The 27,466-nt window shown below is 42.6% G+C and overlaps 3 protein-coding genes across 4 annotated transcripts; 2 read left to right on the top strand and 1 right to left on the bottom strand.

Annotated features, from left to right (window-relative positions):
- Positions 1-70: 70 nt before the first annotated feature.
- On the bottom strand, positions 71-1,312 carry ndufb10 (NADH:ubiquinone oxidoreductase subunit B10). The gene is made up of 4 exons (XM_077618821.1): positions 1,074-1,312; positions 505-643; positions 299-438; positions 71-216 (listed from the first exon to the last, which is right to left on the bottom strand). The coding sequence occupies exons 1-4, from the start codon at positions 1,219-1,221 to the stop codon at positions 125-127; spliced, it is 519 nt and encodes a 172-aa protein (XP_077474947.1). The 5' UTR covers positions 1,222-1,312; the 3' UTR covers positions 71-124.
- A 757-nt stretch (positions 1,313-2,069) lies between these two features.
- On the top strand, positions 2,070-10,651 carry fbxl20 (F-box and leucine-rich repeat protein 20). Of its 2 annotated transcripts, none has more exons than XM_077618820.1 (15): positions 2,070-2,372; positions 4,639-4,700; positions 5,495-5,549; positions 5,627-5,701; positions 5,781-5,875; positions 5,957-6,025; positions 6,301-6,396; positions 6,499-6,625; positions 6,694-6,768; positions 6,845-6,972; positions 7,110-7,170; positions 7,260-7,304; positions 7,445-7,501; positions 7,677-7,889; positions 8,002-10,651. In XM_077618820.1, the coding sequence occupies exons 1-15, from the start codon at positions 2,331-2,333 to the stop codon at positions 8,107-8,109; spliced, it is 1,308 nt and encodes a 435-aa protein (XP_077474946.1). In that variant the 5' UTR covers positions 2,070-2,330; the 3' UTR covers positions 8,110-10,651. The 2 variants fall into 2 exon arrangements, with proteins under 2 accessions (XP_077474946.1, XP_077474945.1); XM_077618819.1 differs by having other exon boundaries at positions 2,072-2,372; positions 6,842-6,972.
- A 987-nt stretch (positions 10,652-11,638) lies between these two features.
- Positions 11,639-23,438, top strand: LOC144089116 (SH3 and cysteine-rich domain-containing protein 2-like). Its single transcript, XM_077619992.1, has 12 exons — positions 11,639-11,825; positions 11,945-12,019; positions 15,496-15,820; positions 16,743-16,837; positions 17,638-17,722; positions 18,778-18,893; positions 19,613-19,679; positions 19,840-19,913; positions 19,976-20,067; positions 20,213-20,264; positions 21,373-21,513; positions 22,488-23,438. Exons 2-12 carry the CDS (start codon positions 11,951-11,953, stop codon positions 22,584-22,586), a joined length of 1,215 nt encoding a protein of 404 aa, XP_077476118.1. The 5' UTR covers positions 11,639-11,825; positions 11,945-11,950; the 3' UTR covers positions 22,587-23,438.
- The last annotated feature ends 4,028 nt before the right edge of the window (positions 23,439-27,466 follow it).

Raw genomic sequence — 27,466 nt, 5'->3', positions numbered from 1 at the left:
ATTAAGCCAGTTGAAATAACACAAATAAGCACAATAGTACATGTGCACATTCATTAATTAAAAAAAGACCTCAATTTCAACATTTTATTCCACAACTATGACACAGGATAGGCAAGTAGACCATTTATTCATTTTGTTTCTGAGCTGCTTCTATCATCCTTTCTTTTTGCTTCATGAGACATTTCCTGCTACTAGCGTAGGCTCCGAGGTCAGCATCTGGAAAAGCACATTTAATCACAAACAGGTAAAGCCTGTGCTTAATGTCATTTGGGAAGACAAAAAGGAGTGGCAAACTTACAGCGTGACGTGTAGCTCTTGGTAACCTCATTAAACTGTTCGATCTCCTTAGTACAGTTCTGCTGGTAGCTGTGGCCTTCTCTCTGTTGGCAGGCACGCATTCGTTCCTGGATCACCTTAACGATCTCCTGGTCCACTTTACTGGTGTAAAACAATAACTCAGGTTTTGAGACTGTAATACTGATAGAACTCCAGAAATGATCTTACTAGTCTCTCCTCCACTGCATCTCAGCTTCGTAGTAACACAGGTAATCCCCATGTTCGCACTGTATCAAGTCAGGAACCCGGCGGAACTTCTGGTGGTAGTAGACCGGCTTGTTTTTTGCTTGAAAGCTCTCAATAACCTCTACAATGTAAACGAGAGTCATATTTGAAGTAATAAAATGAAACATTTGGGTGTTCAGTATCAGGAATAGTGACAAAAACACTAAATCAGTGCTCAGAACACTCAATACAAAATATTTCGACATTTGTGCGGAACCAGAAAACTATTTCTACACTTTAATACAAATGTAAAATTTATTTTTTGTTATTAATGACGAGCTGCTTTGCTCTATTATACTTTCGTACAATGTATAGGCGCAATGCATGATGGGATCATAATTTAGAAATAAATAATAATTTTAACTATACGTGCAAACTCCAAATAAAATTGTAATTATTGTAATTTATTTAAAATGTAAGAGAATATGTTCAATTACCATTAATTACATTTACCGTTACTGGTCGTCGTGTTGTTGTGCTAGCAAGTAGCTAGTAGTGTTAGCCTCGGTTACCTCTAAATTTGGTGACAGGCAAGTCCACGGAGTAATAGAAGAGTTGAGTCAAAATGGTGGCTGGATTTGGCAGATCGGTCTTTTTGTCCACGACCGGAGTTTGTCGAGGGGGCTCCGGATACGCGTCTTTATCATAATCTGTCGGCATTCTGCCTTGTTTAAGGAGAAAATCCTACAATTCGACCTCGACAGTTCTCCTCCCGAAGAGGCGCATGCGCAGTAGGAACGATGTCATTGCGACCTTTAGGTCAGTGAAACAAATATAGTGTTTTATAGGTAACGTAGCGACTGTTCACTTATATGAATAACAATTGTTATGCACAGAATTGTAATAATGCATAATATTTGTTTTTCAAACAGTACAGTGTGTCGGGGTTTTAAGCATTATAACTGGAGCGTCCAACAGATATCAGTAGAAAATATAATCGATTCTTAAAGTCCAACGAGACTTGTTTAGTTGAAATTCAATATACTTCAGTGTTACATATTCTGTCAATTGATTCCAAAGAGACACAACAAATTAATTACCAAAGAAAAGGAGGATTAACGCCATGTGGCTAACTGGGTGCTGATTGGTTCTTCTCTGCTAAAAAGGCGTGGTCTAGGACAAAACAGGAAGTGGCATCCACCACGCCAATAACAAAAGTTCTAAAGAACGCTTGGTTGAAAATAAACGTGATAGAGTGGGGTCAGCACGGCTGAATTCAATTTATGCATCAACATAAATAAAAAGTGACCTTTTATCATATGTGAAATGGCGTGGAAACGGATTTAGCTGTCATTTAAAATGGATGGGTCGTGCGCCATAGCTGCATAATAAGAAACAAACGCACGGATCTGCTTTTAGTGGAAACGTAACAACTTTCTGATTTACAAATGAGTTCCACGACGTCCTAAAGTCAAGTTTAGAACCCCCAATTTGTGTTAATGCGTGATATTTGTGAATGTGTTGATGGGAGGGAGAGGGAGGATCCGAGAGGGAGGGTGAACCAAAGCCAATGAGGGAGGGAGGGCCTGTTGGCTGGCTACTGCCCATGCAAACAGCGCCGTTCTTTTTTATCGATGGGACACAATAAGCTGTCATTTGTGTCGTAGGGCTATCGTCCAATTGGCCAGCTGGGGCAGGACGATTGGGTAGCATGATAGCCGTGGATGGGACTCGACAGGAAGAGATCCCCGTCTGCTGCAGCTGCTGCATTTTGACTGCACCCGCACCCGCACCCGAAGCCACCTAGTCGGCGAGCGGCGGCGTCCGACATGGGGAAGGAGGTAAACGGCGTCTCTCGGAGCCGCTTTGAGGTGAGTTCCATTCAATTCACCACCTCTTCCTAAACCTTTGACACGTCACGGCGCCTCGTTTTTTGGGGGGCCACCATTATATCCAATTCGTGGACCAAAATAAAACTATCCAAGGCGACATTGACGTGGCTAAGCAGCGTTTGGGATTAGCCGCGTTGCTTTGTGCTAACAACAACAAAAACAAGGCCCCGGTTGACTTGTCATATCGTCTCGGAGGACGCAAAGCGGTATAAATGTCGCCTCGCGTTGTTGTCGTCGTCCAGTGGTGCGGCGTTAAATGGTGCTGGATGTTTTTGACTTTGCGCCATCAAAACAAAACACGGTCGAGCTACAGGGTGTATACGCCGAAGGTTGGCCGTCGTAAAAGGACAGTTTGGTTGCGACGTAGTCGCCTTGAGATAATCATTTAAATTTCGATTTGCTTCTATATATTCGATGTTTTGTTCTCTGGGTTGGTTGTCTGCTTGTGGTGCTGCCATGACCGGAGGGAGGAGGGGGTCTGTTTGGGTTAGGGTTGACAGCCACCCGCAGGCCTTAAACCTTATCAACATTAGTACTGAAACATGATTAAAGAGCCAACTCGCGGCTGTTGGGTTGAACGTGAAAAGAGGCATTGTGGCTGCTAAACAACGTCAACTTTATTCTCTTGTATTAGTAGAGTGCTTGTTGATATATTGGAGTAAAACTTGGTCCCTAAAAATGACACCAGACTTTGAAAATATTCTTTAAACCTTGAAGGATCGATAAATGTATCGAAATGTGTTGTGTATTTATTTATTTTTACGCTTTACCGGCGAGATTTTAACGCTGTTACGCCTCCCTTGTTAAAACAGATGCGCTGTTAGGCTAAAGCTAATTAGCTGCAGACAACAGGCGGAAGCAAGAAAATGTCTGCCTTCAAAGTAAAAGTATAATTTGGCAAGAGTATTTCCGCTTTCTGACACGATTCACCATCGTATTTTTTTCTAACATTGCAGTAGCTCGGCCATTCACAATGCATCACAAAATAATTTATAGGAATAAAGAAGGAAGGCCAATTTTCTCTCAAACGGACTAATCCTAGGGTTTTCAATTATTCAATTTTTGTCAAAAATACATATTTGAAGCTTCTCCAAACATCAGACTTTAAAGTGTTTATACATTGAATATTTATTTGGCACACTAAATGTCATCGTTTCTTCATTGCCTGCCATAACCAACTCGATACACGCCCAGTATGTCAACAAAAATCCTCCTCTTCAAATGTATAAAAATGCAATGAATGTAGTCCAAACAACTCCTCCCCATAACCTTGCATTTCATGTTCCGTCATATCACATCAGATTTCTTTGCGGCCCCTTTGCAAACCTAAATGCCAAATGTTGCACATGCTTAGAGAGAGTGAGCATAAGGTAGCCTCTTGATTTAATTCGGTTTACCGTGTGGGCACTGTGTAGTAGTAATTTGTTGCTTTAAACAGTTTGACTGCAAAATATTGAGACGCCGGAGGTTACGGCCTGGCATCTTTTAAACCCACTCCCTTCAGTGACCTCGCTCAACTGTCCTGCCGCACGAAGAGTAACGCTCAGATTCACGCGGCGTCGGGTTTATTTTATGTACGCTTACAAAAGAGTGGGCGGGGTGGGGCATGGGGACTTTGTATGCGTCCGTCTCTGGATTATTTGGCCAGAGTGTACAAGGCGGGCTGTCAGAGTCAATTTGCCCTAAATCCAAATAAGAAAAATGTCTCTTCTCAGTGGGTTTAGGGCCGTTGTTGTCGCTGTTGCGGGGGGAAAAACTCATGGGAAATTTAGTATATTTTGTAGTAATTGCTGCTATTGTTCAAGCTCAACTAGGATTTATTTAAATAAAAATAAAACTATATTGCTCTCTTTGCCAATGCAATGTCAAATATCTTTGTGTTCTTATTTATGCCATTGAACTTTTTCCAAAGCTGTTCATTTTGGTCCAAGGTAGCAGCTGGTATTTTCACAAACAGAATACAGGAGGTCCTTAGAATTTTGATAAATTTCCTTTCCTACAGCAATGAACCTGCTTGAGGTTATCGCTAACCTATGCTAATGTAATGGCGTCTCAAAGTTATCTTCTGTTATAATTTTTTTTTCTCCTTTTTGGCTTCTTAATTACCTGTTCCCCACTCCCACTGTCCCATCCACTTTGTGACATTGAAGCTATCTCCGCTGGCCAGACCAGAGTTCATCATTTACCCTTGAGTTAATTTGAGCGATTGAGATTGCTGACGTCATCTGTCTGGCATACGTTACAGATGTTCACAAACAGTGACGAGGCAGTCATCAATAAGAAGCTGCCCAAGGAGCTGTTGCTGCGGTGAGTCACTTTCATTTTTCTTTTAAACGGATAGTTCATGCAAAACTCACTTTGTTCATTCGCAGCCATAAATTGTGATTGACAAACTAAATCTGCTCTAAAAATGGCCTCATTTTACCACACTTTAGCTTTGACACATAACACTGAAATTGGGAAAGCAGATTAACAACCTCCCTTCTGCTCTAATGCTTTCATTATTTTAAAACCGGGGTGCTAAATCTATGGCCCGTGGGTCAGAGGTGGCCCACTAGGAGCCTGATGTGGCCATAAGTGTCCAAAAGTCAGCAGAAAGTGACCAACCAACAGGGAGCAGCCCTGAAATTATTCCAAAACTAATAAGAAATAATCCAAATTTTACACTGTTACCCTAAAAATGATGAGGAAGTGATGCAAAATTAATTCATTGCTTGTCATTGACAAAGGTAGATATCCAATTCAATAAAACTGGCTCTGGGTGCTCATCTTTCAGTGCCAAAAATAAACTGTTCTGGCCCACATGACATCTTAGCATAAATGTGGCCCGCGAACCAACCCTAAGTTGGACACCCCTGTTTTATATTAATGGACTCAATGGCTATCATTGATAGCTTTACACACTAGGGTTGTCCTGATCACTTTTCTGGCGAATTATTTAATGGTTTATTGAATTCTTATGAAACAATAATTTATTTTTTACGACATTCTTCCATGTTTTGGGGATAATTTGTAGCCCTTAAAAAATCTTCAAAACCTGAAAGGGTTACACCAGTGTACTTTTTCACATCTTCACATCATGTTGTCTCTCCGTCTTGTAGAATCTTCTCCTTCCTAGATGTGGTGACGCTGTGTCGCTGTGCCCAGGTCTCACGGGTAAGCGTGTGTGTGCACATGATTCAAAGTTGATACGTTATGCGCTTATAATGACAAGCATTGGCGTACGCCCTCAGTCCTGGAATGTTCTGGCTCTGGACGGAAGCAACTGGCAGCGGATTGACCTCTTTGACTTTCAACGGGACATCGAGGTGGGCTTTGTGTTATTTGCGGGCTCTCCTCTTGCGCTAATACAAAGTGAATGAAGACCCTTTTCCTTTTCATTTAAAGGGGCGAGTGGTCGAGAACATCTCAAAGAGATGCGGAGGTTTCCTGAGAAAGCTGAGCCTGCGGGGCTGCCTTGGCGTGGGCGATAGCGCCCTGAGGTGAGAACAGAGAGATTTGGATTCCCTTGCTACCGTAGCCAATGGTAACTTTTCACGTGTGTTTGTTTTTGTGTTTCGAAGGACCTTCTCACAGAACTGCAGGAACATTGAACTGCTCAGCTTGAATGGTTGCACCAAGATCACTGACAGGTTGGCCATGCATGCACACATACTATACTGTGTTTTCCGGACTATAAGTTGCCCTTTTTTCGTAGTTTGGCTGGGCCTGCTCAGACTTTTTTTCACTTTGATTTGAATCCATGGCACAAAAGTTATGTTATGCTTTTTTTAGCTTAGTTATCCAGCAAATGGTAATAATGTTACATTAACAAAAATACAATTCTACACCACGGGAGTTGATGCTGATTATTTAGCCATTTTCCCCTAGAAAAAACCTTGACATGACCATGGCTTTTTATTTGTAGCACGTGTAACAGCCTGAGCAAGTTCTGCCCAAAGCTGAAGCATCTGGACCTGGCATCTTGTACCTCAATCACTAACCTGTCACTCAAAGCCCTCAGGTTTGCAGCGTACTTCTATACAAAATGCACCTGATTGCAACTGGGTTTACAAAATGGCTTCCACTCTCATTCTCTAACTTTGCACCCTCGGCCCTCTTCTAGCGAGGGCTGCCCTCTGCTGGAGCAACTCAACATCTCCTGGTGCGATCAGGTCACCAAAGATGGCGTTCAGGCCCTGGTTCGGTCCTGTCCGGGACTCAAGGGCCTTTTCCTAAAAGGCTGCACCCAGGTGCGTAAGCTCTTTGGCTTTTATGCAGCGGTCATCGTGACTCTTTGCCGTGTCGCTATTTTTTTTAGCTCGAAGATGAAGCCCTGAAGCATATTGGCGCAAACTGTCCAGAGTTGGTCACACTGAACTTGCAGACATGCTCGGTAAGTTGAAATTGCCTCGCGGTGAACGTGGTCGTCTTTTCAACTAAAACTCACGGGCGGTCCCCACGAGAAGCAGATCACAGATGACGGCCTCATCACTATTTGTCGAGGATGTCATCGTCTGCAGTCGCTCTGCGTATCGGGCTGTGCCAACATCACGGACGCCATTTTGCACGCGCTGGGACAGAACTGCCCCCGTCTCAGGTAACGCCAACAAATTAGGTAAAGTTAGCTTTTGTTACCATTAAATATATGCTAAACATTTATTTGATGTCGATTCTTAAGAGTAATGAGATTGACTACGGAGGGTGCTTTTTGTGACGTTATTTCTTTCTTTTTAGAATATTAGAAGTGGCCCGCTGCTCTCAACTTACAGACGCGGGCTTCACGACGTTAGCAAGGGTGAGTGAAACCAAACTAAGAAATCAAAATGTTCACTGTTGTTTTTTTGGATGGTACCATTTTTGCATCTCTCGAATGTCCTTTTCTAGAATTGTCACGAACTTGAGAAAATGGATTTAGAAGAATGCGTGCAGGTCAGCAAACGCCATCTCACGGTTTTCTGTATTAAGTAACAGGTTTTAATCTGTAATCTTATAAAAAGGGCCACTAATCCTAGCTTTCCAGTTGTTTTTGTTTCGAAAATTTACTTTTAAACTCTTAACTTTTTACTCAGATTACAGATGGATCACTCATACAGCTTTCTATTTACTGTCCCCGGCTACAAGTTCTGGTGAGTTTTGTGCCTGGTGGATGATTACCTTTCCCCTTGAAAGGAAGTCCTTGACATTTTTTAAGTAAGCAAATGACCAAATCAATGAAATAACTAGATCCAGTACCGATTCCCAGTAGCCCCACAACGGTAGCGGTACAATGTGGAATAGTTTTCCTTCCCTGGGCCCACACAGAGCCTGTCCCACTGCGAGCTGATCACCGACGACGGCATCCGCCATTTGGGCAGCGGACCTTGCGCCCACGATCGACTGGAGGTGATCGAGCTGGACAACTGCCCCCTGATCACGGACGCCTCGCTGGAGCACCTGAAGAGCTGCCACAGTCTGGATCGCATCGAGCTTTACGACTGTCAGCAGATCACCCGGGCCGGCATCAAGAGGTTGAGGGTGAGTCGCTCACTGAACTTGGAATTCCTCCCTCCAACAAATACAAGACACAAATACCTTTTAACACGACATGTAGCGGTAGCGCCTAATTGTGGGTGTTTCACTTTCGCAGACGCACCTGCCTAACATCAAAGTACATGCGTACTTTGCTCCTGTGACTCCTCCCCCTTCGGTGGGGGGCAGCCGCCAGAGGTTCTGCCGTTGCTGTATCCTGCTATGATGCTAAAGACTTATCGGACGTCGAGTCTTCCTTTTCCTTCTTTCCTCCCTCTCTGTCCACCTTGTGTGTGTGTGTGTCCCGGATTCCCTCCCGTGCCCAAGCAGTGTATTCTTGCCGTGTCCTCCTTTTCAAGCTACTGAGAGACCAAACAGTGCAGGGTAACACACACACTCCACACTTTATTTTTTTTTCCTCTCCTAAACACATTTGTTATTTCCTGGAAGCGTGTTGGTATAGTGGTCTGTTGCCACGCAGTTTTGAAGGTTGGAGATTGCTTTATCTCCCCCCACTTGTCCAGGTTTTCTCCAGGTAGTACGGCTCCCTCCCACATTCCAAAAAAAAAACACGTGCATGGAAGACTCTAAATTGTAGTGGGCTAATTTTATTGAGTTATTTTTTTAAACATATCTTTCAGTCATATACTGCTTTAAGTCCAAATTATTTTTGTTGTTGTTTTTTCCCCCCGCAAGATCCAGTTGTATTAATTAGCATCCAAATGCACTTTACTGATTGGACTACCCAATAGGAACTTTCAAAATAACACACACTCAAGCTGTCTGTACATGAAGTCATAGTTGCCTTTGCTTGAATGTACACAAAAAAAAAAGCAAAGCGCAATGCAACGGCCATTTTGTAACAATCTTCCTGTGGATGGAGAGGCAAAATAGAGCTTTCTATGACTCAATCCTGCACTGATGGTCAATGTCCTGAGTCAGCGTCTGGCCTTCACCCCCTTTTCATCAAAAACTGGTGAACAGCAGTAAAAATGTATGAGGAGAAAAAAAAAAAATAACGGCACGCTTTCCGCTTTTTGCACCAGTTCGGAAAACAAACAGACTGTTTACAAGGAAGAACATTGTCAAACATGTTAGGTTTGTGACAGTGAGACGAAAGAAAAAAAAAACTATTTTCCTAACATGAAAAATGGCACACATTTGGGGACTGACGAAGATGCCAAATGTTGCACGTGATGCCAATTTTTGAATCCAAATGTACATAGTTGAAGACTCTGGGAGTATTTGGTTGATAAATGAACCAGAAAGACTTTAAAAAAAAAAAAGACAAATGTAAAAATTACATCATTCCTGTCATAGATGAACGGAAGGACAAACGCTAACCATCGAGTTGTTAGCTTTGATTGCGTTGTTGTCGTTTTTTTTCTAGGAAAGAGTAATAGGGCCACGCTGAAAAAATCACTTGGTCCAGAGTAAATACCTTTCACTACAATTTTGAAATAATATTGTTTTTAATGTCATAATGCCCATGCAACGTGAGATTTTGGTGCAAAACTTGAAATTGGATTCTCCTTGATTCCGCTCTTTCTGTCCAAGCGCGGCCCTAATACTCCTTCATGGACTCTGAGTTATGACGGAGCTGTGAAGTATTGAAAGCTCTTGACTCAAAACCTGCTTTTAATTGTCGCCTCCATCTCCAAAGCATCTCGCTGTCACTTGATTGTACGTTTCGTTTGTGACTTCAGGTCGCCATGGAAAAATTTGCTCTTTCTTGTAAATGTCCTGGCAAGTTGCAACTCCAAGTATTTCTCCCTTTTCATTCATTTTTTTCCTCATGAGGGTCACGAGGGTGCTGGAATATATCCCACCCTGAACTGGTTGCCAACTTTTCACAACAACGATGACTATGGGGTGTTCCCGCATGTTTTTGGGATGTGGGAGGAGAAAAGCCAAGCAGGCGGGGAGAACACGCAAACGCCGGAGCCTGGGATCGAACCCAGGGCCCCAGAACGGCGAGGCGGTTGCGCCGGCCGCTCACGCCCTGTCTTATATTTCTTCTCGAATGTCCCTGACCCGAGCCCTCGTCCCCCTTTCTCCCGTCGCCGTGCACCAAATCCCCCCAACGAGTGGAATGTTAAGACATCGTTTATGTCACCGAGACAAAGTGAAGGAGGAGGAAAAAAAACGGCTTGAGAAAAGATTGTACTATTTCTTTGTTAGCCAACGCAAGATGAGATGATCCGTGCGTAATGCTGTCTGAGCTGTTTGCTTTGAGCGCGGCTTTACGCCAGGGGGATTAGGAAACGTGTCAAAATGGCCGCCGGAGGAAGGAAAGTGACCGACCGACCCACCTAGGTGTCAACACTAACTCTGAAATGGGCAAAGGAGTCTTCTGGCCTGTGATTTAAAGTTCAATTAGCAGTAGTCGATGATGTTGGAGGAACGCATACAGGCACTTTGCTCACTCGACTACACTTTTGTCAACACTTGCTCTCAATTTCCCAATTGCAAAATGCCGGAAAAAGACAAAACATTGGATTTCAAGAGTCCGCTAGCCAAGTAAATTTCCCATTCCTCTTGCTTATCAACACAAAAACACTGGAGTTAGGATTCAAGAGATAATACCAATCTAGTGTTGCCCCCCCTTCCCAAACTGGACACCTTCTCCATTGACATACGGGGTGACATTTGATCATGAAAAATGACTGTAGTCTATATAATTACTGTAAATCTTTTCCATTTTTTTGTACAATTAACCGATACAAATGATTATGTACGTATGAATAAATATATACCTATATTATTAAGACTGGTCTAGTTTTGTCACCAACCTTAGAACCACTAGATGGTAGCAGCAAGCTTGTGAGAATTTGTTACATCACCTAATTACATATTGCAAATGGATATTTCACAGTGGAGTTTAAATGGTATTGATTTATTAAGTTGTGTCAAGTGCAGTACTCGTTAATACCGCTTTTCTGTGTTTGATTCAAGTCTGTCAAAGTATCAAACAAAGCTGTTGGTATGGTGGATTGCAATAGTACACCAATTGTAACTAAATATGTCAGAATTAATATTTTCTCTATTGCATGGCCATATTATAGTGTAAATTAACTGTCAGGCCATTTTGTATAGAATCCACTTGGCTGTCTTTTACTCTTATCTAAAGCCTATGTTAGCAGCATTAAAAAAACAATGTATATGCCATGTTGAGAGGGTCTTTGTCATTTAAAGGGAATGAGAAGAGCCCCATTTATTGGTCAAATGATAAAAATATTGGTTTGGCAGTATGTCGAAATCAAGGTAGGCACCTGTGGAATTTCTGTATTTTTTTTAAATTTATATTCATTGATATTTCTGAACAGTGAGTGCGGGGGGTGCTGGAGCCTATCCCAGTTAATTATGGCCACCCGGCAGTTATACAATGTATATAAAATACTCCAATGTGGTGAATTGTGATCTGTTAATCATGATGTTCTTGACTTTTTTTCACCCTGTCGCTCATTGTGAAAGAATTTGATGTTGGTCCTTGCCAATTTGTATTTTTCTTAAAGAGGCCCCCGAAGAAGAAAGTTTGGACACCCCTGGTCTACACGTATTGCTGCACCTGTGGTACTCAATTATTTATGGTAGACTGACTCATCCAAATCAACTTGTACCTTTTCAGGAGAGACAACGAAACGGCCGGGATCCAAATTGAGGGTATCAAGATGACGCGTGAGCGTGACGTGACATGGATGCTTTTCCGTGTTCGGTGCGTGGACGTTTCGTGGAGCGGTTGTAAGCGTCCTGGCCAATGGCGCACACGAGTGGGCGTGGCTCCCGTTGTCACGCGTACGTTTTTACACTCGCCTGCCCCAAACAAGGCGCATGCTCGCCTTATCACGCCACAATACGAGACATTACGGTATTGATTTCGCCTTTTTTCTTTTTAATGGAGACGCACCAAAGTGATATTTTGCAGATTTTTATGGGAAAGAGGTTTGGGCTCGACTTGTCAAATACCCTCGTGTGCTGTACTTGACCCACCTCAACGTGTGTTTTCTAATATTTTTGTGATTTTTTATTTATTTTTTACTACCCATCGTCTCCTAATCAAGTCATCCATGAATGAGATCAATGAGATGGAGAGCGACACTCGGCTTCAACTGACCAGCCAGCACTTTCCATCCAAGGTAAATGAATTAACTCTCTCTCTCTCTCACATACACACACATCCAAACACACACACACACTGTCATTTTTGTACCTGTCATGCTATTTATCAATTCTGCAAGAAGTCGCTGATTGAGTCATCGGTGTAGTATTTTTTTTATAGTACTGCAACATGCAAAAATCAATTTATTTATGAATTTATAAATGCAAAATGAACACTGGCGAATTAAAAATACATCACAGCAGCACAGCATTAAAAAATATCTTATTTTTAAATACCCTTCACTTAATTTAACACTGATTTTTTGGGGGTGAGGGCTGTCATTTTGATGAGAAAAAGAATAAATATATTCTGAGGTGCTTTTGTATCTGTACTTTCAAATTAAAGCATCTCTCCAAGGTAGCATTTTTTTTTATTTCTCACCCACTTGCGAAAGTGGACACCTCATTAAGTCAGATTGGGCTATACTTTGATCGCTTCTGTGATAACTAGAGCAATTCTAAAGGGAATACATCACGGATTACATGATGTAATTCCAGCAGACAGTCAGTATACTTTGGAGGGTTTGATACTTCCATGACTATATAAAAAGCTTAACTTTCTTAGCACAACCCACTCCCAAAACTTTCCTTGCATGTCCTGTCCGTTTGATTATATGCATTTCACTTGCTCTCCTTCCCTTGTGTGAGCCGGGTGTTCGAAATTGCCTCGTTAACCAACCCCCGTCTGTGAATTAAAACCCGTTCTTCTCGTACGCCCTGGTGGGAGTATTCTGTTATGAGTTCCGGAGCGGAGTAGAACCCAGGAGTGGGAGGCAGGCAAACGAGAGGGAAGTACTGGTGCACAATTTAGGATTTTAATGGGAAAAAAACCAACAACATACAGATGATAAAAACTGGTGGCCCGGTGGATGAGTGGTTAGTACATCAGCCTCGCAGCTCTGGGTTCAAATCTTGGTTGGTCCACCTGTGTGGAGTTTGCATGTTCACCCCAGGACTGCGTGGGTTTTCTCCGGGTACTCCAGTTTCCGCCCACATTCCCAAAAACATGCATGCTAGGCTGATTGGGCACTCTAAATTCAAACAATCAAACAGACTCATGATAGGAAACAACAATATCTCCACAAGGACGTAAAAAAACGCGGGGTTTAAATACACAGTGGATTGGTTGACGAGAGAATTGCGAACACACGGGTCACACAAGGGAAGGACAGCCAAAGTTGACTATGGACATGGCGTCTAATTGGATGAGGCTAGCCTGCAGGGATTGTTTGTCGCTAAAATCCACCCGCGGGGAAGTTGGCACCTTTTATTTAGGGAGACGACTATGAGACGTCAAGAGGAGGAGGCCTTTCTATTTTTTTCTCTCTGGCGAGCCGTCGCTCATTGTTGTGATTGCAATCCCTTATTGGAATGCAAATGCAGATTTTCAATCGTTGGCAAAGGTTATCTGTCAAAAATTGAGACCAAGAGGGTTGAGACCAAGCGACTTCGAGTTATTAGAACTTCAACCTCATTCATTTATCTTCTGCTATCGTATGCGCTCGAGGGCCGTGGGGGTGCTGGAGGCCATCCCAGGTAACTTTGTTGACACCCTGGTTGCTTGCTAATCAAAGGGCTTCTTCCTATTTACATTTTTTAAAAAAGGATTTATTCATTGTCTTGACCGCTAATCCTCACAAGGGTGCTGGAGCCTATCCCAGCCAACTATGGGCAGACACCCTGAATTGGCCAATCGCAGGGCACGAGACAAACAGTCAATCAAGATAACACTCATACTTAAGGACACTTTAGAGTGCTCAACCAGCCTGTGATACATGTTGAAGTAGCAAGAGTACCCAGAGAAAACCCACGCAGGCACGTGGAAAAGATGCAAAGTCAAAACTCAAGTCAAGCTTTTGAAATGGGAAAAAACTTGAGTCTACGAGTACTTCTTCATTACAGACAACTCATCTGTATTGACAAATTGGTGGTTAAATTAAAAAAAAAACTTGCACACTTGATTGTCACCTAGGGTAAATTAAGAACGCTTTCTGGGGCTAGAAACAAGGAAATCATTTTATTTGGGTTGCCTGCCTGTTAGTACGGAAAGGAGCAAAATCCCCCGTCTTGAAAGACGCAAAGCTGTTTGAGACGAGGCGGCCTACTTAAAGCGTGAAAGATTGTATCCTAAAATTACACCGTGCTCTTGTTCCTTCAGCTCCTTTTGAAGTTTTTTTTTCTTTTCTTTTCTTCAGGTCCTAGTAGTGGAATTGGAAGGCAGAAGCTCACCGTGCGATGCTATCTCCATCACTTGCTTTTAGGATACGCTGATAACTGGCATATTAAGATGAAGGGGGAAAAAAGTGCATCTGTGCTACTTAAGTGAAAAACGAAAAAGCTGTTGTCTTCCAATGCCAAAGCTACCATGTAGTCATGTTAAAAAAAAGAGAAAATGATCAATCTGGTACGATACAAAAAGATAAGGAGACAGTAGAGCTATCTCAAACAACGCCCACGTGAAATGTGGAGTGAACCATGGAGCTAATGGTGAAACCAAAGTCAGGAAGAAGACGTATCGTCGATCATTTCATCGATTGTAATTGAGACCAAAGTGCGCTTTTGGTACTCAAGCTATTTGTCCTAATTGAGTGAGGTTCTAGAATGACACTGACTGCGACCGTCCACCCGCCCGATGTTTTGAGGCTAGCGTCAAAATATTAGATCAAGCAACTCTCAAATCCCATTTACTTCAAAACCATTTGATCTGCCGTTTGGATGGGGCGGCCAATTTCTTGAGATCGGGCCCGATTTCCGATTGTGGTATCTGGGACATGTGTAGAATCTGATTTAGGAACAGATTTTTTTTATAAAACAATTCTTTACTTTATTTGGCAACGGTCAGGTTCTTTCCCTCCCGCAGTGCTCGTATCGTCGCAGAGTGAAGCTGTTAAATTGTTCCGCTTCCCTCCCTCGGGGATCGTTGGACTTTTGTTAGAATGTGTGCAGCATTATTACATTTTTTTATGGTTACGAGCACTTTGGAGTCAACTTTGTTTCTTCTCAACCAATATTTGCGGGTGTGGAAAGCTTTAGGTTTTATGAATCATGCAGGAAAAAAGGCAGCAGACATGAAAATGGCTTAAATGTTACTATACACATCACTTTATACTTACATTCTGAGTTTTTACAGGACGCAGATGCTGATTTTGATTTTCCTATTTGTACATTTTTGAATTTCTCATTCTTTTTACTTACACTCTGTCTTTTCTGGATGATAAGGCTCAACTGACCTGACTTTTAGGTGTATTAATTAGGTTCATTAAAATTCAGAAAACCAGAAGAGCAGGCAGAGAGCTGAATTCGGCCTCAGCAGTCAAATTCAAAGCATTGACACACACATCAAGATAACCACATTCCTTGTCTTGACATCTGTGAGCTCATGACCCCAAAATATAATTTTCGTATCGCAAACATATCCTGCAATTTTGTTAATAATTTGTGTTTGTGTGTTTAGCTACAGAGGCTGAAGCGCTCGCTGTCATTTATGCGCAGCAAGAGCGTAGAGAACTTCTTCCAGCGGTCCAACAGCGACGCCCGCCTCCCCCCAGAGTTGTCGACGGAAGCTGCGCCCCCGTCCCCGCCCTCGCCCACGGGCTCGCCCGTCACGGGGGCCCGGGCGTCGCCGTCGGTCAGCCCCAACCCTTCCATCGCCTCCTCCTCGCCGTCGCTCAGACTGTCGCCGTCGCGGCCCCCGCAAGCCCCTCAAATAATGCACTGCTTCCAAAATCACATCTTTCGCAAGTCCGCCAACTGCCAGCTGTGCAAGCACATGATCCTAGGTGAGTTCCACTTCCACTATCGAACGCTAGATGGCGGTACGTTATTTTCATCGACATGGTAAAGTCGACTAAAGAGGAAGAATGAAAACAGGACACAGTTTAATATTCCTCTTCAGATGTGCTATTTTTGCCACCTCACGGAATCATTTGGCATGATTAGCAATGTACTGTAGGTGACTATGCCACCCGGTGGTGCAGTGGTTTTTCTGCCTGACTTTGCCACAGGCGCCGTGGGTTCGATTCCCACTTGGAGGCGGGGCGATTGTAAGGGCGAATGCTTGTCTGTCTATTTGTGATCTATAACTGGCGACCAGTTGAGAGTGTAGTCTGCTGGGATAGGCTCCAGCACCCCACTACCTTTTTTTTTTTAAACAAGTGTTCAGATAGTGGCAACATTTCATAGACGTTTCTATAATTCCTTCCCATATTTTTGCAAGAATTAAGACAGTTCCAACTTTCCTACCTTCCCTTTCTTTCTTACGGACTTACAGTGTTGATCCCTTTGGCAATCTGCACATAAAAGATGTAATCTTATTGCGTCAAATGAAATGTGGCTCTGACGCCGTTTTACGGTTTTGCCTTGGCCCTCCTTTGGAGTCTTCTTCCCATCGAGTCGATGGATTACCGTTCTCAAAACGCCGTCTTCTCCGGCGCCGTAATTCCTATTCCCAGCACGCGTTGCACCATCTCTGCGATTGTTTTGAAGCGATGCATCATCTGGCTCGCCCGCAGCCTCCCGCGTTCGGCTCGTCTTCGCGTCGCTTTAATCAGCGCGTCGACGTGGCGTTTAATTCCGACGCCTCCGGGGTAAGGAATAAAAAACGCACCGGTAAATTATTCGAAAAGCGCTCGGAGAAAGAGTACTTTTAAGACTGTGACGGAACCGCCACTGATCAAAGTTTCTGTCATCCTTCCGGAACAGGAAATTCCAAACAGGCTTTGCGGTGTAAAACGTGCAAGCTGGCCGCACACCTGTGGTGCACGTCGGAACTTTCGCAGCAGCCGTGTCACGGAAAGGTGAATACGCCACTTACAAAGTGAAAACTTTTTTTAAAAAAATGTCTGACTGCTCTTTTGAACTCATTTTTGGGTGCGGAGTGCAGAAATGACATTCGATCGCCATCTTGTTAGATTGCATACTCGTCAACCTCGGCCAATTGCTTCCCTTATTAATGATTGCAATTCCCCTTATTAAGCGATAAAAATCCATGCAAATATATTTACTCATGTAGGGTGCACTAAAAAGTCTAACATTTAGTAGATGGGGTCCCCAATCAGTATGCACTAAATTCAAGATTCTGTAGATGTTGCTGTATGACGCCGACAGCTTGACTGTCTGGGTACATTGCTTGCTGACGCGCTATATTTATATAGTAAAAAGGCAGCAGAATGCGCATTTCATGTTTAATGCATGACAATATTAGCAGTCGACAATAACGAGAGGATCCGGATTAGAGTCGAAATAGGTCAAACGAGATCGATTTGACAAAAAAATGTACTTCAAAAAACTGGACAGGACTGTTATGATTTATGGTTCGATGCATTCCCAAGTCACGCGGGTTCAAATCCCATGGATGACTCGGCAAACGCATTCTCCCCACATAATGCACATTTGCAAGCTGAGGGAGGCGGTGATACTTATTGTGCTTAATTCAGTGTGAAATGACAGCCTGCTGTTACGTAGCCCCGCATTAAAAATCCCCGCTAAGGACGGCTTGGCACAAATATCTGCAAATGACTTGCTTGGACTCTCCCGTAATGGGAGAACTAATGGTAGGCGAGAAGTAAACTCATTTGTGCTCTTTCTTCTCTGTTAGTCGGGGGCCTTCAAGCGAAACTTCAGCTCCCCCGTGTTGCTCACTGAACAACTGGCCGTTGTCAAGGAAGTTCAGCCTAATCAAGGTGAGTGACTGTGTGGGTTTGTGTGGGTGTGTAATCAAGATGAGTGTCTGTGTGGGTGGAGAAGTGACAACATTCCAAGCCGCTTCGTTCCTTTTTAAATTTTTGAACTCTGTGATTTATAGTCAATTCATGCATGCATTCCGGGTCGCGGGGGTGCTGGAGATGATCCCATCTAACTATGGGCAAAAGGCTGGCCAGCCAATCGCAGTGCACAACGAGACAAACAAACATTCGCGTAGACACTCCTATCTCCAAACCATTTGGAGTGTCCAATCAGCTTAGCATGCATGTTTTTGGTATGTTTGAGGAAACCAGAATGCCCGGAGAAAACCCACGCAGGGATGGGCGCTAATTCTTGGACTTTGACATGCTAGTGTAAAGTTTTTATTTTGAAATGTTGAAATAAATCGATACTCCAAATATTATTAATCATTCATTTCATCGTGTATTTGTTATTGACATTAGCATGGAGACAAGATAAAGTGAAGCAGTGCACAAACTAAATTGGCTGTATCGGTAGACAATGATAAAAAAAGAAGCCGACATGTCCTACGGGCGTCCTTACTGTAGCATAGATAGGTCAACACATGGCTTTCTCATGTCGCTCCGAATCAAGTTTTCACACTTTGTCCTGTCGCTTCTTCTTAGCGTCCGCCTACGAGGTTTGCAATTAACGTCTGACATCTCTCGGGTTCATCAAAATAGAAAAGAACGTGAAAATAAAAGGCCATGCTTAACCCTTTCATGGACAGTGGGCACTACAGTTGGCAAACCTTATAGTTGGATGTTAAATCCAGTCCCATTTGCGACCTCATTCCCATACAAATGTCGTAAAAACTTTAAACGGGGACAAAAACTTTGTGCACGAAAGGGTTGACTTTCATATTTTGCTCCCAGACAGGACTTCATTTTTTGACTTCCCCCTCAACAAAGTGGGTCACTCTGGCTAAATTTAGACACCCTAACCACATTCATCCCCCATGCCTAAAAAGCAGTACAATACTGTTATATAGTGCATCTATATTTATTTATTGTGTGTGTGTGTGTGCTTTCAGAGGTGGCACGGGCGCGCACGGATCCGGTTTACGCCGCCCTGCGCTACGGGACTTCGCTGGCGCAGATGAACCGCTCCAGTTTCGGCAGTTTGTCCGAGTCCCCCACGCGCAGCCTGGTAGGTAGCCGCCCCGTTGACGGCAATAGACGTCCAATCCAGGGGCGGAGCTTAAGGGTGGGTAAGGAGAGGGTCTAAATCAAGGGTGTCAGACTCGGGTTGGTTCGCGGGCCGCTTTAACGTCAACTTTATTTCACGTGGGCCGGACCATTTTAGATATAATATTTAGATTTTTTTATTTTATAAATGGATTAAAATAACTGGATTAAAAGCCCTGAATGTTCAGTTTTTTATAGATCTAAAACAATGTTTATTTTAGCTTTTTTAAAATATATTTTTAGATTTTACCAAATGATTTTTGAACTAAAAACAGGGAAAAGTGGATTAAAAAATTACAATTATTGATTTAAAAGGGGGAAAATCAGGAAATTTAATATACATCTATAGTCTTTATTTTAATTTGATCCTAAAACAGAAAGTCGGCACTCATGATTTACTTTCCCGGGCCACACATAATGATGCGGCGGGCCAAATTTGGCCCCCGGGCCGCCACTTTGACACATGTGGTCTAAATCAAACGTAAGATCACAAGTGGAGCTATAATGTCGTGTTTAAGTCGGGGGCCCCTTTGGTACTCTTTGCACCCAGGCAGCGTTCACATTTGTTCTGCCACTTTAATTCAGTTTGAGTTTATTATTTGGTCAATGTAAGAAGAGTTGATGTGCTCTGAGTGTTAGCCAATGAGTGACTGTGGTATATTTTCTGTCTCTTGATCAAAGGGTGAAGTGGGCGAGAGGGAGGGGAGACAGAGCAGCGTGGAGGAAGACATCCCCTCGGAGACGGGAGGTAATATTAGAGCCGTATTTCATTTGTTTGTCTTCATGCCAGGATTTTCTACGCAGCTTGTGGAAACAAAAATCCTCCGTTTCACGTCACGTACAAATAAGCAACAATAGCACTTTAATCTCGTAACTTTTTAATCCTTTTTCGTCGTCTTCCTTCTCAGACGCCATTGTCGCTAACGTTGAGATAGATAAGGACGACGGGGAGAGCGGCGATCAAGCTGAGACGTCGGCTGAGGTGCGTACGCTCACATGTGCGCTCCATCCACGTGCAACTCACTTCCTGCTTCCCGTGTCCAGGTGCCCCCAAAACGCATCGATGTGCACTCCATCCACACTTATGTGGCGCTCTACAGCTTCCTGCCTCAGGAGCACAATGATCTGGAACTACAGTGAGTCAACATGCGACCGGTTGTTTTCATGTAAAAAAAGGAAAAATAAATAAATAAAAATGACCTCCAGCCACCACTTTAAAAGGACACATTGAAAACCTCCACTGCAGTCTCTCTACATTTCTTTTTTGTGTGTCTTTTTCAGCCCTGGAGATCGTGTGCAAGTCACAGACGATTCCAATGAGGAATGGTGGAAGGTGAGCGATAAGAATAAATTCCATTTTGTCCGTGCGCACATGCATGTAGCATACCTGTCAACCTCAGCTAATTGCTACCCTTATTAATGATTGTAATTTCCCTTATAAGGCGATTTAAAAAAAACGTGGCACATATTTACTCACATAGGGCGTATTTCAAAGTCTAAAAAATGCACTAAATTCAAGATACTGTAGATGTTGCTGTATGACGCTGACAGCTTCACTGTCTGGGTACATTGCTTGCTAACGCGCTATATTTATATAGTGAAAAAGGGGAATGCATATGCACATATCATGCTTAAAGCATGACAATATTAGCAGTCGACGGTGATGTTTTCGTCCGCTACCAGTGACCGAGACCATCCGGATTAGAGCCGAAATGGGTAAAACGAGATCATTTTTAGTAAAATCCAGTACAAAAGTTTTTATATGGCGTACACAATTTGAAATGATAAAATAAAAACATAAAAGTGTGTGTCATTGTGGGACCTTCTTAGAACAACAGCCATTTAAATTGAGCACACCCGCTCAGACGTAAATGGAGTCAGAAAATGAGTTTAAATGGAGAAAAACAAGCCACTCCATCATCTTCAATTGGATGTAATTGTTTTGGGCGTGATGTACACGGAACGCTGTGAAATAGGGATGAAAGAAAAAGAAAAAACACCAAAATGTGGACACGCACTTTTCAGTTCTTTATGCAAATGTGTTGAAAACCATTTTCACCGTCTCTGGGCTTTGACGACAAATGAGAATCGCGCTAATTGGCATAAAAAAGGTAATCATTTTGGTATACATTTTTTTTTCAATTTCGGAAAAGATCCCTTTTGACTACTTTGTTGCCCTTGACGGCGATGCCAGTGAATATGATTCAACGGCAGTTAAACGCAGCTGAAATAAAACGCCGGAGACAAAAATCGTGCAAAACATACAAAACAAGTCAACATAAAACAATAGAACACACGCACACACTAAACCTATTGTTTGTCTTTGTTAGAGTTTGACGTCAACGAGTTAGAAATGAAAGTTTTGCCTTGTAACATTTTTCCATTCATCTCATTTCCGTTACCTGACTTTCATTTGAATCCCCTTTGCGACCTCCCCCCAGGGCAAGAGCGGTGACCGGGTGGGCTTTTTCCCTTCCAACTTTGTGCAGCGGGTGCGTCCCGGCGAGAGAGTGTGGCGCGTCCTCCGGCCGACGTCTGCCGGCAGCCGGGAGAGAGGCCACATGGTGGTCAGAGAGGCTCAGGTACCTCACGCGCACCCCGAGACCTCCGCTTTATGGCGCATTTAACGAGCTCTTTTGTCTCGGCGTAACCACGGCGACCGACTGACGACATTTTCAACTCCCGCGTCCTGAGATGCACCTGCCCACTAAATAGGACAATAACCAAAATGCAATTTTCTGGTGGGGAGGCCAAAAGTCAATATGATAACCGTAGCACAGGAGTGTTCAAACTTTTATTACAGAGGGCTGCTTTCAAAACTCAAGGGCCAGCTTGGAATCCGCCGACTTTCATTTGGTAAAAATGACGATATCCAGTATATTCTTACATCGGACTAATACGTATGTTAGGGATGTCCCTGATCCAATCACGCTAAGGGTAATCGTGCATGATCACGTCATTTTTAGGGGGTCAAAAAAGGAATCATTCAATCCGTGCCAGCCCCTTAATCAAATTGGATGAGACGTCTCTGGTCGTCAATGGTAGTGAACGGGTTAAAAGCTAAAAGAAAAAAAACAGCGCTATAAGGATACCTCAATATATGTTAACTAATTTTATTCTGTAAAACAAAATACATTAAAATGTTATAGTTTCGTACATTGATTTCAACATGGTCATCTACTGGAGCGGCAGTGTTTAAATGAATAGCTCCATCTAGAGGTGGTGCTGAAAAGTGCAATAAAATGTAGGCTGAACCCAAGCTTCTTGTGAAAGTCATATGAAATTGTATTTGTTTTTTTGAGCTTTGACGCCTCTGATGTGGCGTCTAGCAAAGGCGAGGCTAACATAGTGTCAAAATTCACCTGTTTTGTTTTTGAAACGGCTTCTGTCAACTTTTTGGACATTTCCATTTACATTCAAAACGTGATTTTTGGGAGATAAAAAAAAAAAAAAATCAATATTTATCGCTCTTGCCATATATATTTTTTAAATAATCTTTTGAACTTGTCATGAGGGGATTTGGATGCGTGAATGTAATGGGATGGTGTTTTGTTAGATCTGCGTGGGCAAGCGGGAGGATGGCGAAACTTTGGTGAAGCTGAGCAGCGGCAAGAAGCGAGGCCTCGTTCCCGCGCATTCCATCGAGGAGATTTGAACTCGCTTTACATCCACGTCCACGTCGCTTGTTTTCTCCATGTCTTTTTGCACTGAACAGATGGGGATCTTGAAATTGTTTTTATTTGTTTACATCAGAAAGACGCCTTACCTTCTCCTTCCCTTCTTGTGTGCAAATAATTGTGGGAGGCTGAGAGAAAATTCAATTAGTCTCGGTTGTTAGACCGCCTTACGTTTATTGCAACGGTTGATTTTTACAAACAAAAAATGAGAACTGCTTGAATACAAAAAAAAATCTTAGTAATTTAACAAATTTGGTCATTTCAGCTGGTCTTTTTTCATCAGTATTAGTTTCAGTAAACAGGCACTTCTGATATTTTAAAGGCATCATTTTTATTATTATTGCTTTAGGATAACAACACCTGGTTAAATAATAATGTAATATTTGAGATATTTTTGCCTTGCAAATCACACTCAAAACCAAGCAATTAATGAAGAAATATTTGTAAAAAACATTCCACTCCAGTCCTTTACGTGGCAAAATGGAGGCTCAAACTGTATGGCTTATTTTACAAGCCATGAATAATTTAGAAAGTACTATCAACCAACCAATACTGCATTTACAACATGGCGGAAAGTCATTTCATAAATGTATGTATTTTCCGCCCCATCTAATGTCACCTCAGCTCCATCGGCTCCCTTCTCGTGACTTCACGAAATACTTTATTCACTGTGGGCGAGAGTGACGTCTCTTCTCAAAGTGCAATTTCTTTCATCCTTTTTGCTCGCTTCTACTCTCGGATCCTTTGTGCTTCTTGTCGCATTGTAAAAAGCATCTGTAGCATTTTTGGACTCCACCTCGCCCATTAAAAGAAATAGACTTTTTCCCCAAGGGTGCATTTTTCATTTTTCACCTGCGGGAAATAATGGAAGATGACATTTCCATCTTTTCCCCGAGTCCAATAGAGAAATCCAAATGGTGTTACCCAGGAGTGTGAAATAAACCCAGTTTCTTTTTGGCTAAAAAGGTTAGCCTACTGGCTGCCATTGACGCTGCTAGACGTCCAATCCCGTGCCCCAAAAACGATTTGATTCTGGACGTACAGTATGAATGAGCTATAAAGTGCCTGCCGGGGAGAACAACCGGCGGGCCGCATCGAACACTCTACCGGGACACTTCTAGTCCACGGGCCATAGGTTTGACACCCTTGGTGTAACCCATTAGCAGTAAATGGGGACAAAGCGCCTGAAGGAAAGTCCAATCACTTTAATGACTTTTTCCTTTGAGACAAAAATGCCAAATGTGGCTCCAGTTTTTTACCTAGGTTTACAATGTCTTGTGTGTCTTGCTACTGCAACCAAGAAATTTCCCAAATACGGGATGAAATAAAATTCTAATCTAATCTACTGAGCCGCCAAAGATGACCATTTTTGATGTTTGTGCTTATGGAGAGTATAAATATCATTTTCCTATAAAGAAACTAAATATATACAAATGGCGCAGGGAGGCTTTGTTCGGGTGGTCGGGTCAATTCTTGGGGTATTTGTGGGTCACTTTCTCTTGATTGTGTGTCACTTTCCATCCATTTGCAGGCATTCAGGATTCACTATCTTTTGATTTTGGGGCAAACTTCCTATTGATGTTGTCACTTCCTGTTCATATGTGGGCATTTAGGAGTCCCTTCCTGTTGACTGATTGTTTGTGGAATTTCTGGGTGAAATTATTCAATCTAATGAAAGATTATTAAATGAAAACAACAACAGAGGGAATATGACTCAATGGAAAATCGTAGTCGAGACTCGTTGTTTTTATCGTGCGACGAGTTGCCGGATGAAGCCGCGTTGTTTGGGTGTTTCATCAAAATGACAGAATATTTTAGCGCCGGACCCACTTACTTGTTCACTGTTTGCCTTTGGGCACTTTTTTGGTTTATTGTACAAAGAAAAGGATGAGGGGTTGCGGCTAAATAAAATTCAATCTCTGGAATTGAGTCAAGTACTCCCCGCCATGATGGTGGGACTTGAAACGTGGGTCGTTCCGCGGGGAATCAGCGCCACACGGGCGCACAGCTTATGTCATCATCACTCAACTTGCTCGCAGCTGGAGGAGAAGACTTCAGAAGTACTCGTCCTGGGCATGAAGCACGATTTCATTTGGGCTTAAACAAGTTGGAATGATTTTTGTGGTCTTGACTGAGTAATTCACTCAACAAAGTGCAGCTGCTCTGAAGCATTTGCGCACAACAGACACAAATGGCTCTTTCCTCCACTTCTTTGTGACGGTCAGTAATGAGAAACAATTGAATTAACGAGCTCAGGCGACCCACCTTTGTCTGCTCGTCGGTCGTCGTGACGTCACTTCGCCTTTATGGGATGCACTTACCGTTATTGATGGACATTTGGAGATGAATGCCTTCCAGTTAGGACTTGTTTCCGTCGCAGCGCCACATCCAACTTTCGAGGATAATCGGATATTCGCTTCATTGTCGCTGGATACGTAATGACTAAAAATAAATATATTAAAATACTGTAAATGTCTGCCACGCCGGCGGTGAATGATGGAGTTATTTCATAAATGAATCAAAAGTCTTAACTGATAGCTCTAAATGGGAATCCCCGACAACCTGCTTTAATAAGGTTTTTGCAGTTTGGCACGGTTGATTGATTATTATAATTGGTAACATAGCGATGGCATCTGGATGACCTTTATTTTATTTTTTAATTAGGCGACACACTATCAAGATTTAATAGATGGGAGCATATGCAATGGATTATTCCATTTTTATTGTTAGTAGGGGTGCATTGATACCATTTTTGGTAGATTTTTTTTTTCAACATCTACAAAATGTCTTATTACTAGTACCTAATTAATACATACTCATCGAATTGTGGCCTGGTCAAACATTGCTGAACAAAGTTTTGCTATTATTTATGTTAGTTGGTATGAAGCCCAATACTCATTAAGTCCACTATTGGGCCTTATATTTAGCATGCAAAATTTACCAGTGGCAGTCCATGCATTTTCTCGTAGCGTCTTCAACGAATCAATCCAACCCTCAAAAACGATTTTATGGCTATAAAACCTCGACTGCAGCTACAGCTGCGACACATAAAAAATAATCAATAAATCAATGCACAAAAATTGGGTAAAATCCACTTCCTAGCAGCATTTAATGATTAAATACAAACACTGGAGCTTTTCAGATATCAGAACTTGGCCCACAATTGAAATATTATTTAGGAATATAGCCATATTTTACTCACCAAAAATCCTTTTTAACTGTACACAATATCCCTACGCCCGCGACAATACATTGTGGTGTTGCCAACTCGAAATCTGATTGGTTAAAGCAACAGTCTTATCGACGCTTGTTTAAAGCAGCAGAGCCCGCAGAACTCATTGTGAAGGCTTTGAGGCAGATTTCTGACCCTGGCAACAAATAATGGCTGAAATGTGATTGGTTAAATGCTTCAATATGAAAACACACATCTGGAAGCAGTGCAACCAGCGGGAAAGGAAGCTAACAGACAATTTGGAATTATATAATAAGTATTGATGGACAAAATATAATATAGGATTCAGATATTTCTTAGGCCAGCAGAGAAGGCCTTGAAGGCCCTGACGGCCCGCGACTGAAATTTACAGGGCAAATCTTAACAGTCAACGCCACTCAAATAAATGGATTCATTTTGGAGGCAGACAAAGGAAGCGGCAATGTGACCGTTCCAACCCAAGTGTGTCAAAACTGCGATATTTAGAGGACACCATCGACAGCAGCTTTGACGTATGACTGCCGCGTTGACGGTTAACGACGGAGGGTGACCGAAAAAGACAAAATGACCGACAGGGAAAGGACAGAGTTTACGTCAACTTCAATACAAACGGACATTCTTGATGTAAAAGTTTCTCAGAGTGGGAGTTGATTTTGACATTTAAGAAAAATTAGCCAAACATTTCTTGTTAAGACGATGCATTTTGATTTTTAGGAGGCGTTTGCTACGTAAGCCGGATGACGTTTTTCCCTTGTTCTCCCAAAGCGGGAATTTTCATGGTGAAATGAAGCCACTTGTGATTGCGTCGCTACGAATCACCGTTTCCCTCCCGATGTGCACTTAAAATCAATCTGGCAACAGGCCTCTCCTGATACTTTTGTTGCTATGGCAACCGGCTCCAGCTTAAATGCTGCTTGTCTTTTTTTGCAAGGAAACCAAAAAAACGATCCGACGAGCTGTTCATTCCCGACTAGTCGCTTTGGCGAGGGCACTGTTACGGGCCTCTACTCCCACCGCAGACGCGATGATGCGGGTGCGGGTCACGGAGTTCCAAAGCAGCCAAACGTTGCTTTATTTAACGCACAAGTAGGAAAATCATTGAAGTAGGTTAATCGTAAAAGCGTCACTGCTAGTCCCCAGAATAGATGAGTCAAAAGCGGCCAACCTTTTTCTCCCCTCGTTTCGCTGGATGCACCACTTATTCAACTTTCATTTTCTGTTATGCGGCTAAAGCGCTTACAAAATTGAACCCCTTTGTGAACGGTGGTCATCCTTTCAAATACAGTTAGCTTAACTCATTCATTGGGTTGTGCTTGTTAATAAGAGAGGAATTGATATTGGAAATGCCTATTGATGGTGATACAGGTCCAATTTATTTGACCAGGAAGCGATGTAATTTTCATTGTTTAAATGCATTACACTCTGCTGAGACTCCTTTTTGACCGCTGCAACATCTAAGATGGGTTACAGTGAATTTCATCCTGAATTCACTATGAATACTAAAAACAAGTTTTTTTTGCTCAAGGTCTTGCAATACTGTCACCTGCTCATGTCTACCAATGCCCACTTAGAAAAGTCACATTTTTAGGAGACACCCTCTATTTACAGAGCAAGTGGATATTTTGAAGCTTATAACTCAACCCTATA

Source organism: Stigmatopora argus, chromosome 14, assembly GCF_051989625.1.
Source record: "Stigmatopora argus isolate UIUO_Sarg chromosome 14, RoL_Sarg_1.0, whole genome shotgun sequence".
NCBI lineage: Eukaryota > Metazoa > Chordata > Actinopteri > Syngnathiformes > Syngnathidae > Stigmatopora > Stigmatopora argus.
This window is presented reverse-complemented; position numbering and strand designations above follow the sequence as displayed.